Source organism: Theropithecus gelada, chromosome 3 (assembly GCF_003255815.1).
Source record: "Theropithecus gelada isolate Dixy chromosome 3, Tgel_1.0, whole genome shotgun sequence".
In the NCBI taxonomy this organism is placed as follows: domain Eukaryota; kingdom Metazoa; phylum Chordata; class Mammalia; order Primates; family Cercopithecidae; genus Theropithecus; species Theropithecus gelada.
Window position 1 is genome coordinate 165013352 of NC_037670.1, and position 12439 is coordinate 165025790.

The 12439-nt window shown below is 47.8% G+C and overlaps 1 protein-coding gene across 2 annotated transcripts in view; it reads right to left on the bottom strand.

Moving 5' to 3' along the window:
* MKRN1 (makorin ring finger protein 1) overlaps positions 1 to 11675 on the bottom strand; it is a 20393-nt gene extending 8718 nt beyond the window's left edge. Inside the window, exons 1-4 of one of the 2 annotated variants that reach the window (XM_025378656.1) lie at positions 11268 to 11675; positions 6486 to 6594; positions 5336 to 5388; positions 3914 to 4042 (exon numbers count right to left, since the gene is read on the bottom strand). In XM_025378656.1, coding sequence (XP_025234441.1) covers positions 3914 to 4035 — 122 coding nt within the window. In that variant the 5' untranslated portion in view covers positions 4036 to 4042; positions 5336 to 5388; positions 6486 to 6594; positions 11268 to 11675. The remainder of the gene's footprint in view (positions 1 to 3913; positions 4043 to 5335; positions 5389 to 6485; positions 6595 to 11267) is intronic. The other variant, XM_025378655.1, reaches the window with a different exon arrangement.
* Positions 11676 to 12439: the final 764 nt, after the last annotated feature.

Here is a 12439-nt window from a genome sequence, read left to right on the forward strand (position 1 = left end):
TTTTTTTTTTTTTTTTTTTTTGAGACGGAGTTTCGCTCTTGTTGCCCAGGCTGGACCGCAATGGCACGATCTTGGCTCACCACAACATCCGCCTCACAGGTTTAAGTGATTCTCCTGCCTCAGCTTCCAAAGTAGCTGGGATTACAGGCATGCGCCACCATGCCTGGGTAATTTTGTATTTTTGGTAGAGACGGGGTTTTCCATGTTGGTCAGGCTGGTTTCGAACTACCCATCTCAGGTGATCCACTTGCCTCAGCCTCCCAAAGTGCTGGGATTAAAGGCGTGATCCACCATGCCCAGCCGCCCCCTCTCCCCCCTCGCCCTTTTTTAAGATGAAGTCTCATTCTGTTGCCTAGATCTAGATTCACTGCAAACTCCACCTTCCAGGGTTCAAGTGATTCTCCCACCTCAGCCTCCCAAATAGCTGGGATTCCTGGCACATGCCACCATACCCAGCTAATATTTGTACTTTCAGTAGAGACAGGGTTTAACCATGTTGGCTAGGCTGGTCTTGAAATCCTGACCTCAAGTGATCCACCCGCCTCAGCCTCCCAAAGTGCGCGGATTACAGGTGTGAGCCACCGTGCCTAGTCCCTTTCAACTTTTAAGTTGAGCCATTTGCATCTGCCTCAACATCAGAGGCTCACCAAAATAGGTAACCTACCTAATTTCTTCTGGTCTCAAAACTATTTGGGGCTGGCAAAGTTGCCTGAAAAAATAAGCTGGTTAATATGCAAAGCCTAGGGCTTAGCACAGATTTCTTCAATTTAACCTTCAATTTTTCCATTCACTCATCCACACAGTCCATTCAGATGAGCACTTCTTCTGAAACAGGGACCAAATGCTAATTAACTATAGCCTTCTGATTCTATCTCAAAGTCTATTCTCATCCCTCTGCTTGGGAGGTTGGATTCTTCACTCTCATCAATATTCAACTCCTCCTGCCCCAGTAACAGTTGGCAGTAACTCTCAAAAGACTGGAACCCAGTTCAAGGAACACAGCTCCCTTACAATTAGCCTCAATACCTGCAGAGACTGTACCACCACAAAGATTCCCCCATTCATCACTGTAGGGTGAAGTTCTCACTACTTTTTCTGCCTTTTATAGTGAGACTGCAGAAGACATGTCTAGTGGAGAGGCCGGGCGCCGTAGCTCACGCCTGTAATCCCAGCACTTTGGGAGGGTGGATCACCTGAGGTCAGGAGTTCAAGACCAGCCTGGCTGACATAGCGAAACTATCTCTACTAAAAATGCAAAAATTAGCTGGGTGTGGTGGCGCATGCCTGTAATCCCAGCTACTCGGGAGGCTGAGGCAGGAGAATTGCTTGAACCAGGAGTCGGAGGTTGCGGTGAGTCAAGATCATGCCACAGCACTCCAGCCTGGCAACAGAGTAAGACTCTGTATAAAAAAAAAAAAAAAAAAAAAAAAAAAAAGACATACCTGGTGGAGAGTTTGAGAATAATGTCACTGTCATTTTCCCCCTTTTCAGCAATACTCTAATGACAAATTAGCAGAGGGCAAAATGAATAACAACTAAATAAAGTTTTCATGGGATCAACTTCTGAAATCCTACAGTCATTTGAAAAAGATCTTCTCTTCACCCCCATCTTGACTGGACTCTCTAATAAACAGATGTGGGATGACTTAATATTAATATCCTACCCCATCAATAATGTCAGGTTCTGAACTCTGATCATTTGAACCCAGTGACTCACACTAGATTTTCTGATAATGACAGTAGAATTGACTATGACACCAGGCGCGGTGGCTCATGCCTGTAATCCCAGTCCTTTGGGAGGCCGAAATGGGCGGATCACGAGGTCAGGAGATGAGACCATCCTGGCTAACACGTTGAAACTCCACCTCTACCAAAACCACAAAAAATTAGACAGGCATGGTGGCGGGCGCCTGCAGTCCCAGTTACTCAGGAGGCTGAGGCAGGAAAATGGCATGAACCCAGGGGGCGGAGGTTGCAGTGAGTTGAGATCGCACCACTGCACTCCAGCCTGGGCGACAGAGCCAGACTCCATCTCAACAACAAAAAAACATTGACTATAATACTGTCAAGTCTTACCGAGGGTAGTGGTTTAAAGTATGTGCAAAACTCTTTGACATGTCTCCCTTCAAAAGTTGGAGCCCAATCCTCTCCCTTTACATGTGGGCTGGACTTAGTCCAGAATCAGTGGAAGTGACACTACATGACTCCCGACACTAGGTCATAAAAGGCATTGTGGTGTCTCCTTTGTTAAATTGTTTGCTCTAGGGAAAGCTAGCTGCCAAGCAGCAAGGACACTAAAGCATCCCTATGAAAAGGCCCATGTGGGCCAGGCATGGTGGCTCAGGCCTTAATCCCAGCACTTTGGGAGGCAGAGGCAGGCAGGCAGACTGCCTGAGCCCAAGTGTTGAGACCAGCCTGGCCAACATGGTAAAACCCCCTCTCTACTAAAAATATAAAAGTTAGTGGGGTGTGTGGGCCGGGCGTGATGGCTCATGCCTATAATCCCAGCACTCTGGGAGGCTGGTGTGGGCTGGTCAGGAGATTGAGACCATCCTTTCAACAAGGTGAAAACCCTGTCCCTACTAAAAATACAAAAATTAGCTTGGCGTGGCAGTGCATGCCTGTAATCCCAGCTACTCGGGCGGCTGAGGCAGGAGAATTGTTTGAACCTGGGAGGCAGAGGTTGCAGTGAGCTGAGATTGTGCCATTGCACTCCAGCCTGGGTGACAAGAGCAAGACTCTGTCTTAAACAAAACAAACCAAACAAACAAAAAACAATCCTGGCTGGGCATCGTGGCTCATGCCTGTAATCCCAGCACTTTGGGAGGCCGAGGTGGGCAGATCACTTGAGGTCAGCAGTTTGAGACTAGCCTGGCCAACATGATGAAACCCTGTCACTACCAAAAATATAAAAAATTAGCCGGTCATGGTGGCACACAGCTGTAATCCCATCTACTCGGGAAACTGAGGCAGGAGAATTGCTTGAATCTGGGAGGCAGAGGTTGCAGTGAGCCCAGATCTTGCCACTGCACTCCAGCCTGGGTGACAGAAGAACGAGACTCTGTCTCACAAAAAAAAAAGAAAGAAAGAAAAAAAAAAAAAAAATATATATATATATATATCCTGGAGTCCCCATCAAGTCTTCAGATGACTACTACCCTTGTTAAAATTTTGACTACCATCTCTTAAGAGTCTCTGAGCTAGAACCATCCAGCTAAGGCACTCACAGAATCCACAACCCCAGAAACTGAGTTAATAAATGTTCACTGTTTTAAGTTACTCAATTTGGGGGTGGATCAGGTTCCGTGGCTCATGTCTGTAATCCCAACACTTTTCCCGAGGCCAAGGCAGGAAGATCGTTTGAGCCCAGGAATCTGAGACCAGCCCATGCAACATAGCGAGACCCCCATCTCTACAAAAAATTAAATTTGAGGGTTACTTGTTTAACATCCATAGATAATACACCTAAGACATTTCTGAACTAGGAAGACAGAAAAGCCCTACCCAATTTTCTTTTTAAGGTGGAGTCTCGCTCTGTTGCCCAGGCTGGAGTGTAGTGGCAGGCTCTTGACTTACTGCAGCCTTCATCTCCCGGGTTCATGCAATTCTCCTGCTTCAGCCTCTGAAGTAGCTGGGATTACAGATGCACACCACCATGCCCAGCTAATTTTTCTATATTTTGTAGACACGAGGTCTCACTAGGTTACCCAGGCTGGTCTCAAACTTCCAAGCTCAAGCAATCCTCCTACCTCAGCCTGCCAAAGTGCTGGGATTATAGGCATGAGCCACTGCCCAGTCAAGAGTCATTTTCAAAGCATTATTTTTAATCAATGACATATAAAGCTATCAGAATTACGCCTTTTACATTTTTCCTCCAACCCACCCCTGAACAAATTTATAAACAAATTCTTACCTGCAGCGGTCTCCATAAATACAGTACCCTCGCTGAAAATACTTGCACACTACACTATACGGACTGTCAGAGAGGTCATGCGAGTAGCGACAGTTGTCTCCTTCCTTACAAACCCCATGCATAAAATACCTGTGAGACAAAGGACCACAAAACTAGATTAAAACCAATCCTTGAAAAGATTAAAACCAATTAGTATTCATGGCTAATATATTCAACCATCAAATACATAAACACACGAAATAAACACAAAGAAAGGGCCGGGCTCGGTGCCTCATGTCTGCAATCGTAGCACCTTTGGGAGGCTGAGGCGGACAGATCATGAGGTCAGGAGATCAAGACCATTCTGACTAACATGGTGAAACACTATCTCTACTAAAAATTAAAAAATTAGCCGGGCGTGGTGCAGGCGCCTATAATCCCAACTACTCGGGAGGCTGAGGCAGGGGAATCGCTTGAACCCGGGAGGCGGAGGTTGCAGTGAGCCAAGAGCCTGCCAGTACACTCCAGCCTGGGCAACACAGTGAGACTCCACCTTAAAAAGAAAATTGGGTAGGGCTTTTCTGTCTTCCTAGTTCAGAAATGTCTACGTGTATTATCTATGGATGTTAAACAAGTAACTCTCAAATTTAATTTTTTGTAGAGCTGGGGGTCTCGCTATGTTGCATAGGCAGGTCTCAGATTCCTGGGCTTGAGATGGCACCACTGAGCCACTGCACTCCAGCCTGGGCAACAGAGAGAGACTCCACCTCAAAAAGAGAGAAAAAGAAAAAAAAAAAAGATAGTCTACGTCAAAGAATTTCTCCTCCAAACAAAAACCAATGAATATAAGTAGGTGTCTTGTTTTTAAATGACACCACCAAAAAAAAAAACCATCATCCAAATTCACCTTAATGTCACTACCCAAGTTGAGTTTGCCTTCGGTGAAAGCCTGGGCCATATATTATTTCTGAAGTTCCTTCCACCATGCAGACTGACTCCGAGAGACACTGTCCAGTAATAAAGACAAAATTTACTAGAATCCCCCTACTGCTGTGCCTCTTAGAAATCTAATAGTGGCCGCCAAGATAGAAAACAAACTGCCAAGTTACCCTGTAAGGGTACAAGAGAACCAAACAGCACCCTCAGAGTATCTCTAGGCATCTTAACAACCTCTTTAGGAATTTCTATAAATTATAGATATGGCATTTAATCAATTCATCTGCAGTGACATTTCTTACTTTGATATTTAACTTTTAATGAGTGAGTACACTGTTTATCAAACTAGATTATAAATTCCTGATGGGTAAAGACTGGTTTATTCCCCCTATTATCTCCTACTATCTGTGCACATAATATGTACTTGTCAGATAAAGGTAGAAAGCTGGGCGCGGTGGCTCCCGCCTGTAATCCCAGCACTTTGGGAGGCCAAGGCAGGTGGATCACCTGAGGTTGGGAGTTCGAGACCAGCCTGACCAACATGGTGAAACCCGTTCCTACTAAAAATACAAAATTAGCTGAGCGTGGTGACACAAGCCTGTAATCCCAGCTACTCAGGAGCCTGAGAGAGGAGAATCACTTGAACCCAGGAGGCAGCGGCTGCAGCGAGCTGAGACTGCACTGAGCCAATATTGTACCACTGCACTCTAGCCTGGGCAACAAGAGCAAAATTCCATCTTAGATTAAAAAAAGACAGAGAGGCCAGGCGCGGTGGTTCAAGCCTGTAATTCCCAGCACTTTGGGAGGCGGATCACAAGGTCAGGAGATCGAGACCATCCTGGCTAACACGGCGAAACCCCGTCTCTACTAAAAACACAAAAAATTAGCCGGGCGAGGTGGCGGCGCCTGTGGTCCCAGCTACTCGGGAGGCTGAGGCAGGAGAATAGCGGGAACCCGGGAGGCAGAGCTTGCAGTGAGCTGAGATCTGGCCACTGCACTCCAGCCTGGGCGACAGAGCGAGACTCCGTCTCAAAAAAAAAAAAAAAAAAAAAGAGAGAGATAAGAAAAAGAAAAAGGTAGAAGAGCTGGGGTGGTGGCTCATGCCTGTAATTCCAGCTACTCTGGAGGCTGAGGTGGGTGGATAGCTTGAGGCCAGACCAGGAGTTCAAGGCCAGTCTGGGCAACACCCTATCATAAAACAAAAAAAAGCAAATAGAATAAAAGGCTATATAGCCCTGGTATGGTGGCTCCCGCCTGTATTCCCAGCACTTTGGAAGGCTAAATTGGGCGGATCATCTGAGATCGGGAAATAAAAAAAAAAAGAAAGAAAGAAAGAAGAAAGAATAAAAGGCTGTAGGGTGGGCCCCGAGGCTCACACCTATAATCCCAGCACTTTGGGAGGCTGAGGGGGGTAGATCACCAGAGGTCAGGTGTTCAAAACCAGCCTGGCCAACATGGTGAAACCCTCTACTTACTAAAAATACAAAAATTAGGCCGGGCATGGTGGCTCACACCTGTAATCCCAGCACTTTGGGAGGCTGAGGGAAGTGGATCATGACGTCAGGAGATCGAGACCATCCTGGCTAACACTGTGAAACCCTGTCTCTACTAAAAATACAAAAAACCCAAAAAATTAGCCAGGCATGGTGGCACGCACCTGTAGTCCCAGCTACTCGGGAGGCTGAGGCAGGAGAATTGCTTGAACCCACGGTGGGTGGGGGGCCCAGAGGTTGCAGTGAGCCAAGATCACGCCACTGAGACTCCGTCTCAAAAAAAAAAAGAATAAAAGGCTGTAGAAGACAGCTAGATGTGATGGTGAATCATGGTACCAATAGCAAATTAATTTTTCTTTCCCAGCTGCATAACCTTTTTAATACCATCTAAATATTTATTATTTATTTCCTCTCACAATCACTAGGTAGTTTCCAAGTAATAAATTTCACTACGGACATCACAGCACTCAGATAAAGAATTTCTAGAAGGATTTCCTTCTTTTTTTTTTTTGAGATGAAGTCTCGCTCTGTCACCCAGGCTGGAGTGCAGTGGCACAGTCTTGGCTCACTGCAACCTCCGCCTCCTGGGATCAAGCAATTCTCCCACCTCAGCCTCCAGAATGGCTGCAATTACAGGCGCCTGCCACCACGCCCAGCTAATTTTTGTATTTTTAGTAGAGACGGGGTTTCATCATGTTGGCCAGGTTGATCTCGAACTCCTGACCTCAAGTGACCCGCCTGCCTTGGCCTCCCAAAGTGCTGGAATTATAGGCGTGAGCCACCATGCCCAGCCGATTTTTAAGTTATGTTAACCACATTTTTCAAAACTTTTGAGACCAGGTACGGTGGCTCATGCCTGTAATCCCAGGACTTCGGGAGGCCGAGGCGGGTGGATCACCTGAGGTCAGGAATTCAAGACCAGCCTGGGCAACATGGTGAAACCCCATCTCTACTAAACATAAAAATAATTAGCCGGGCGTGATGGCACGCACCTGTAATCCCAGCTCCTCGGGAGGCTGAGGCACCAGAATTGCTTGAACCCAGGAGGCAGAGGTTGTAGTGAGCCGAGATCATGCCACTGCACCCCAGCTTCGGCTACAGAGAGAGACTCTGTCTCAAAAAAAAAGAACAACTTTCAAGGCCGAGCATGGTGGTTCACACCTGTAATTCCAGCACTTTGGGAGGCCAAGGCAGGTGAAACACACTCGAGCTTAGGAGTTCTAGACCAGCCTAGGCAACAGGGTGAAACCCTGTCTCTACCAAAAATGCAAAAAATATTAGCCGGGGTGGTGGCATGTGCCTGTAATTCCAGCTACTGGGGAGGTTCAGGCGGGAGGATTGCTTGATTGCTTGAGCCAGGGAGGTGGAGGCTGCAATGAGCCAAGACACTGCCACTGCACTCCAGCCTAGGGGACAGAGAGAAACCCTATCTCAAAAAATAAAAATAAAAGAGTTTTTTGAAAAATCAAAAAACCTTTGATTTTTGTGTATTATTTCAACTACCAGAACACTCATCTACCATTACAGAAGCACTCTAATAAAGCGGGGTCTAAATTCGAATTACAACTTCTCTTTAAGTATTAACTGTTCTAACTGCATACACTCAAGGTAACTCAAGGTAGCAGATGCAATGAGCATATTTCTATTTCTTAGTATTCCTGTAATAAAAGATACGAAAAACAGCCTGGTGGTGGCAGCATAACACAGTTTCTGAGGAAAGGTATTCTTAGGTTTTACTTAAGCAGAAGTAAAACACAATGAAAACCTCAGGAGAAACATCAGAAAAAATATAACCAGTAAGAAAATACAGGTGATTCCAAGCAATTAAAAACATTCTAATCAAAACTAACTTAAGAGTATTACACCCTAAGTGAAGAAAACAGCTTTAGTCAAATTCCTAGATACAGGAGGGATGTGCTATACGGAGAAATCAGCACAAACACTAAACCACACCTCTACCTGATTCTCTTTAGGGGACATTTACCTAGAAAACATTGAAAATGTTTATTTATAATATAGTATACACGTCTGCACTCTCTTGAGCACCTAATATTGTGTCTCCCATTGCTGGCGTGCAATGTTTACTTACTGAATGACTGAACAAGGTCAAGTTCCAGAAAGACACATATGCGGCCGGGCATAATCCCAGCTACTCAGGAGGCTGAGGCAGAAGAATCGCTTGAACCCGGGAGGCAGAGGTTGCAGTGGGCCGAGATCTTGCCACTGCACTCCAGCCTGGGCAACAGAGCAAGATTCCGTCCCAAAAAAAAAAGAAAGAAAGAAAACAACCACTGCACTCCAGCCTGGGAAACAGAGCGAGATTCCGTCCCAAAAAAAGAAAGAAAGAAAGAAAGAAAACAACAAAGATACACATGTGTTCTATTAAGTACTTTGTCTTTAGTAATTTACAATTTTTTTTTTAAATGAAAGGAGAGGAATCTTACAAAGTTCCTGTTAAAGTGGGTAATTCTAGGTATGGCTTTATCAACATCATTCAAGCATTTACTGAGTATCTGCTCTATGCCAGGAACTGAGGAAAGAAAGTCCTGCAGATAAAATAGGGCCCTGCTCTTCTCAGAGAGCTCAAAGTGTACAATACAGATCATAGGCCGGGGGCAGTGGCTCACGCCTGTAATCCCAGCACTTTGGGAGGTCAAGGGGGGGGGGCAGATCACCTGAGGTCGGGAGTTCAAGACCAGCCTGACCAACATGGAGAAAGCCCTCTACTAAAAACACAAAATTAGCCGGGTGTGGTGGTGCATGCCTGTAATCCCAGCTACTGAGGCATCTGTAATCCCAGAGACTGAGGCAGGAGAATCAATTAAACCTGGGAGGCAGGGGTTGTGGTGAGTAGAGAGCACACCTTTGCACACCAACCTGGGCAACAAGAGGGGGACTGTCTCAAAAAAAAAAAAAAAAAGCTCATAGTTGACATTCCTCTATCCAAATGAGAAAATAGTTTTTAGTAAGAGATCATGTTGGTACCTAGAACAACCGAAAACAATGTCAAACACTAAAATCCCAGACCTATCAAGTAATCTGCACAACAACAAAAAAAGTCTCAAGCAAAAGCTATACAAAAAAACCCCAAAAACTGGTAAATCTAAGTTCTTTCTTTTTTTTTTTTTTTTTTCCTTCTGACAGACTTTCACTTTCACCCAGGCTGGAGTGAAGTGGTGTGATCTCGGGTCACCGCAACCTCCGCCTCCTGGGTTCAAGCAACTCCCTGCCTCCGCCTCCCGAGTAGCTGAGATTACAGGGGCCTGATACCACGCCCGGCTGACGTTTTTTGTATTTTTAGTAGAGATGGGGTTTCACCATCCTGGCCAGGCTGGTCTTGAACTTCTCACTTCGTGATCTACCTGCCTTGGCCTCCCAAAGTGCTGGGATTACAAGTGTGAGCCACCGTGCCCGGCCTAATTTTCATATTCTTAGTAGAGACAGGATTTCACCCTGTTGGCCAGACTGGTCTCAAACTCCTGACCTCAGGCGATCCGCCTCTGCCTCCCAAAATGCAGGGATTACAGGCGTGAGCCACCGCCGACCTAGCCACCCGGACAGGCCGGCTTCAATTTTAAAAAGACGTAACTAGCACATATAAATCAACTGTAGCATTGTAAAAGGGAAACAGATACTCAAATAATTTGCTCCATGAGTAGAAACTTTAAAATCATCATTCCTTGCAATATTCCATTTTTACAATCCACCGATGAATAAGACAAGTGATCTAAAATTGCGTTTCTGCTTTCTACATCCCGTTATGTAAAATAATTAAGCTTATTTTTCACACCTCAAATGTATCATATCAAAGGCTGAGAGAGCTTCGAAGGTCGCCAGGATAAATGTATCCCAGCAAAGACTGGGAAGGTTTCAAATTTCACCCTTAATACTACAAGTTCTTATTAGGAATCATTTGTACATACTTGCATTTAAATTACACCACCTTGGTGAAAACCGGCATTTCAGCTGATTTATTCAACTGATAGAAAATGAAAAGCTTACAGTCGCTACTGATCACTATTTAAAAACTGGAATATAAAAAACGTACAATTAAATGCCCTCTTCTGCGTAGAGCTAGATAGTTTTTTTTACAAGCGTACACATCCATACAACCGCCATCCCTTAATTTTTCTAATATTTAAGTCTCCCATATCAAACCAAAACCAAACCTCCCTCTTCCGGGAGCGAAGAGCCCTTTCACTCCCTTCAGAAGATGCGTAAATTTCAAAAGAGGAACACAGCGCTGGGGGAGGGTAATAATCTGCAGCTCAAAAACCCGCGGGTGGAGAAGACAACCCCGGCCCCCGAACGCCTGCTTCTAAGACAAAGCTCGCACCGCCAACCTCGACAAACATACAAAGAAGAAATACAAAAGCTTCTTCTCACAGTTGGGCGGAGGATGGGGGGCGGAGGGACCGAGGGACGTGAAAAGACGTTACAAACGGATGGCACGGAGGGAGAAGAGGGCCGGGAGCCAGGCAAACTCGCTGGGGCCCTCGGCGGGGTGTCTAGGCCGGGAGAGGATCGCTGGGAGACCGACTGGAAGAGCCCACCTCCCGAGCCCCGGGAGCCGGAGGCAGCGGCGGGGGCATCCTTCCAGCGGCAGGGGAGGAGCCAGCCCACCTCTCCCCGATGCGCTCGCAGCCAGCTCAAGCAGCGCTCAGGGAAGGGTAAGCGGCGGTGCAGCCCCGCGGCTCCGCAGCAATCGCGCACCGCCAGGCCTCCGCGGACAGCGCTGAGGTCTCCGCGGCCCAGCGGGGGTTGACGCAGTGACTGGAGGAACGCGGCGGCGGCGGCGAACGCGAGGGCTGCAGAGGTCGAGACAACGCCGGTCCCCGCCCTCCCGCGCCTCACGCCGCCGGCCGGCCGCTCTCCTTCCTCCCGCGCCGCAGACTCGGCCCGCGGCCCCCTCCCAGCGGCCGGCGCTCCGCCGCGCAACGTCCTACCTGCAGGTGACCTGTTTAGTCCAGCCGCCGCCGCTGCCGTCGCTGCCGCCGCCCCCTCCGCCCGCCCCCAGGGACGGGGCGGTGACTGTGGGGATCGGGGTGGGGGAGGCTGCTGCCGCCGCCGCCGCTGCCGCTCCTGCTCCTGATGTTGTGGCTGTTGTTCCGGGAGCTGCAGCCTCCGCCATTACTGTTTATCCCACACAGCAAAGGCCCCGGAACTTCCGGGATCACATAGTTCCGGTCCGGCTGCGGGGAGAGGACGGCGAGGCCAGGAGAGGGGAGGGGAAGGACACTGAGGCACCCGCTCCGTCCCCGCCTGCTATGCGTCGCTTCTCAGCGCTCTCGCCACTTCAACTGCGGGCCCGGAGCGTGCGCGCCCGCGGCCCGCCCACGGCGCCGCTGATTGGTGGAGGGGACGTCTCCTCCGGGAAAGGGGCGGGGCTAGCGGGGGGTCTGTACAGGTGTGTCCTGGGCTCGAAACCCCAGCGACGAAAGTCCGCAGTTAGCGGCTTGCTTCCTGGCAGAGGCTGATATAGTGGAGCGGGGGCTGGGGCCACTAGGAACCCGCAGTCGGAAGACCTGGGTTTGAATCTGCACTTTCCCAATTCTCTAGTAAGATTTGAGCTAGGTACCTGTTCTGAGCCTCAGTTTCAGCCTCTCTCAAATCAGGATGACAGCAGACCCACATATGGTTGCTGTGAGGATTACATGATGTCTTTAGAAATCACTGAACTTAGTGCCTGGTACATGGTAAACAGTTAATAAAGGTTATATCATTCCTAGTATCAGAGATGTGATCTTGGCCAAGTATTTTGGCTGAGCAATGCTCTGAAGGGCCGTTCCCCTTATCTCCCGGCTTCCCTTTCTAAGCTATGTGTGTCTTCCAGCAAATTATCCTACCTCTTGGTGCTCCTGCTTTCTCCTCTGTAAAAATGACAATAATAATAATAATAATAACAGTCCAGGCACGGTGGCTCACGCCTGTAATCCCAGCACTTTGGGAGGCCAATGTGGGTGGATCACCTGAGGTCATGAGTTCGAGATCAGCCTGGCCAACATGATAAAACCCCTGTCTTTACTAAAAATACAAAAATTAGCCGGGTATAGTGGCTAGTCCCAGTTACTCAGGAGGCTGAGGCAGGAGAATTCCTTGAACCCCGGAGGCGAAGGTT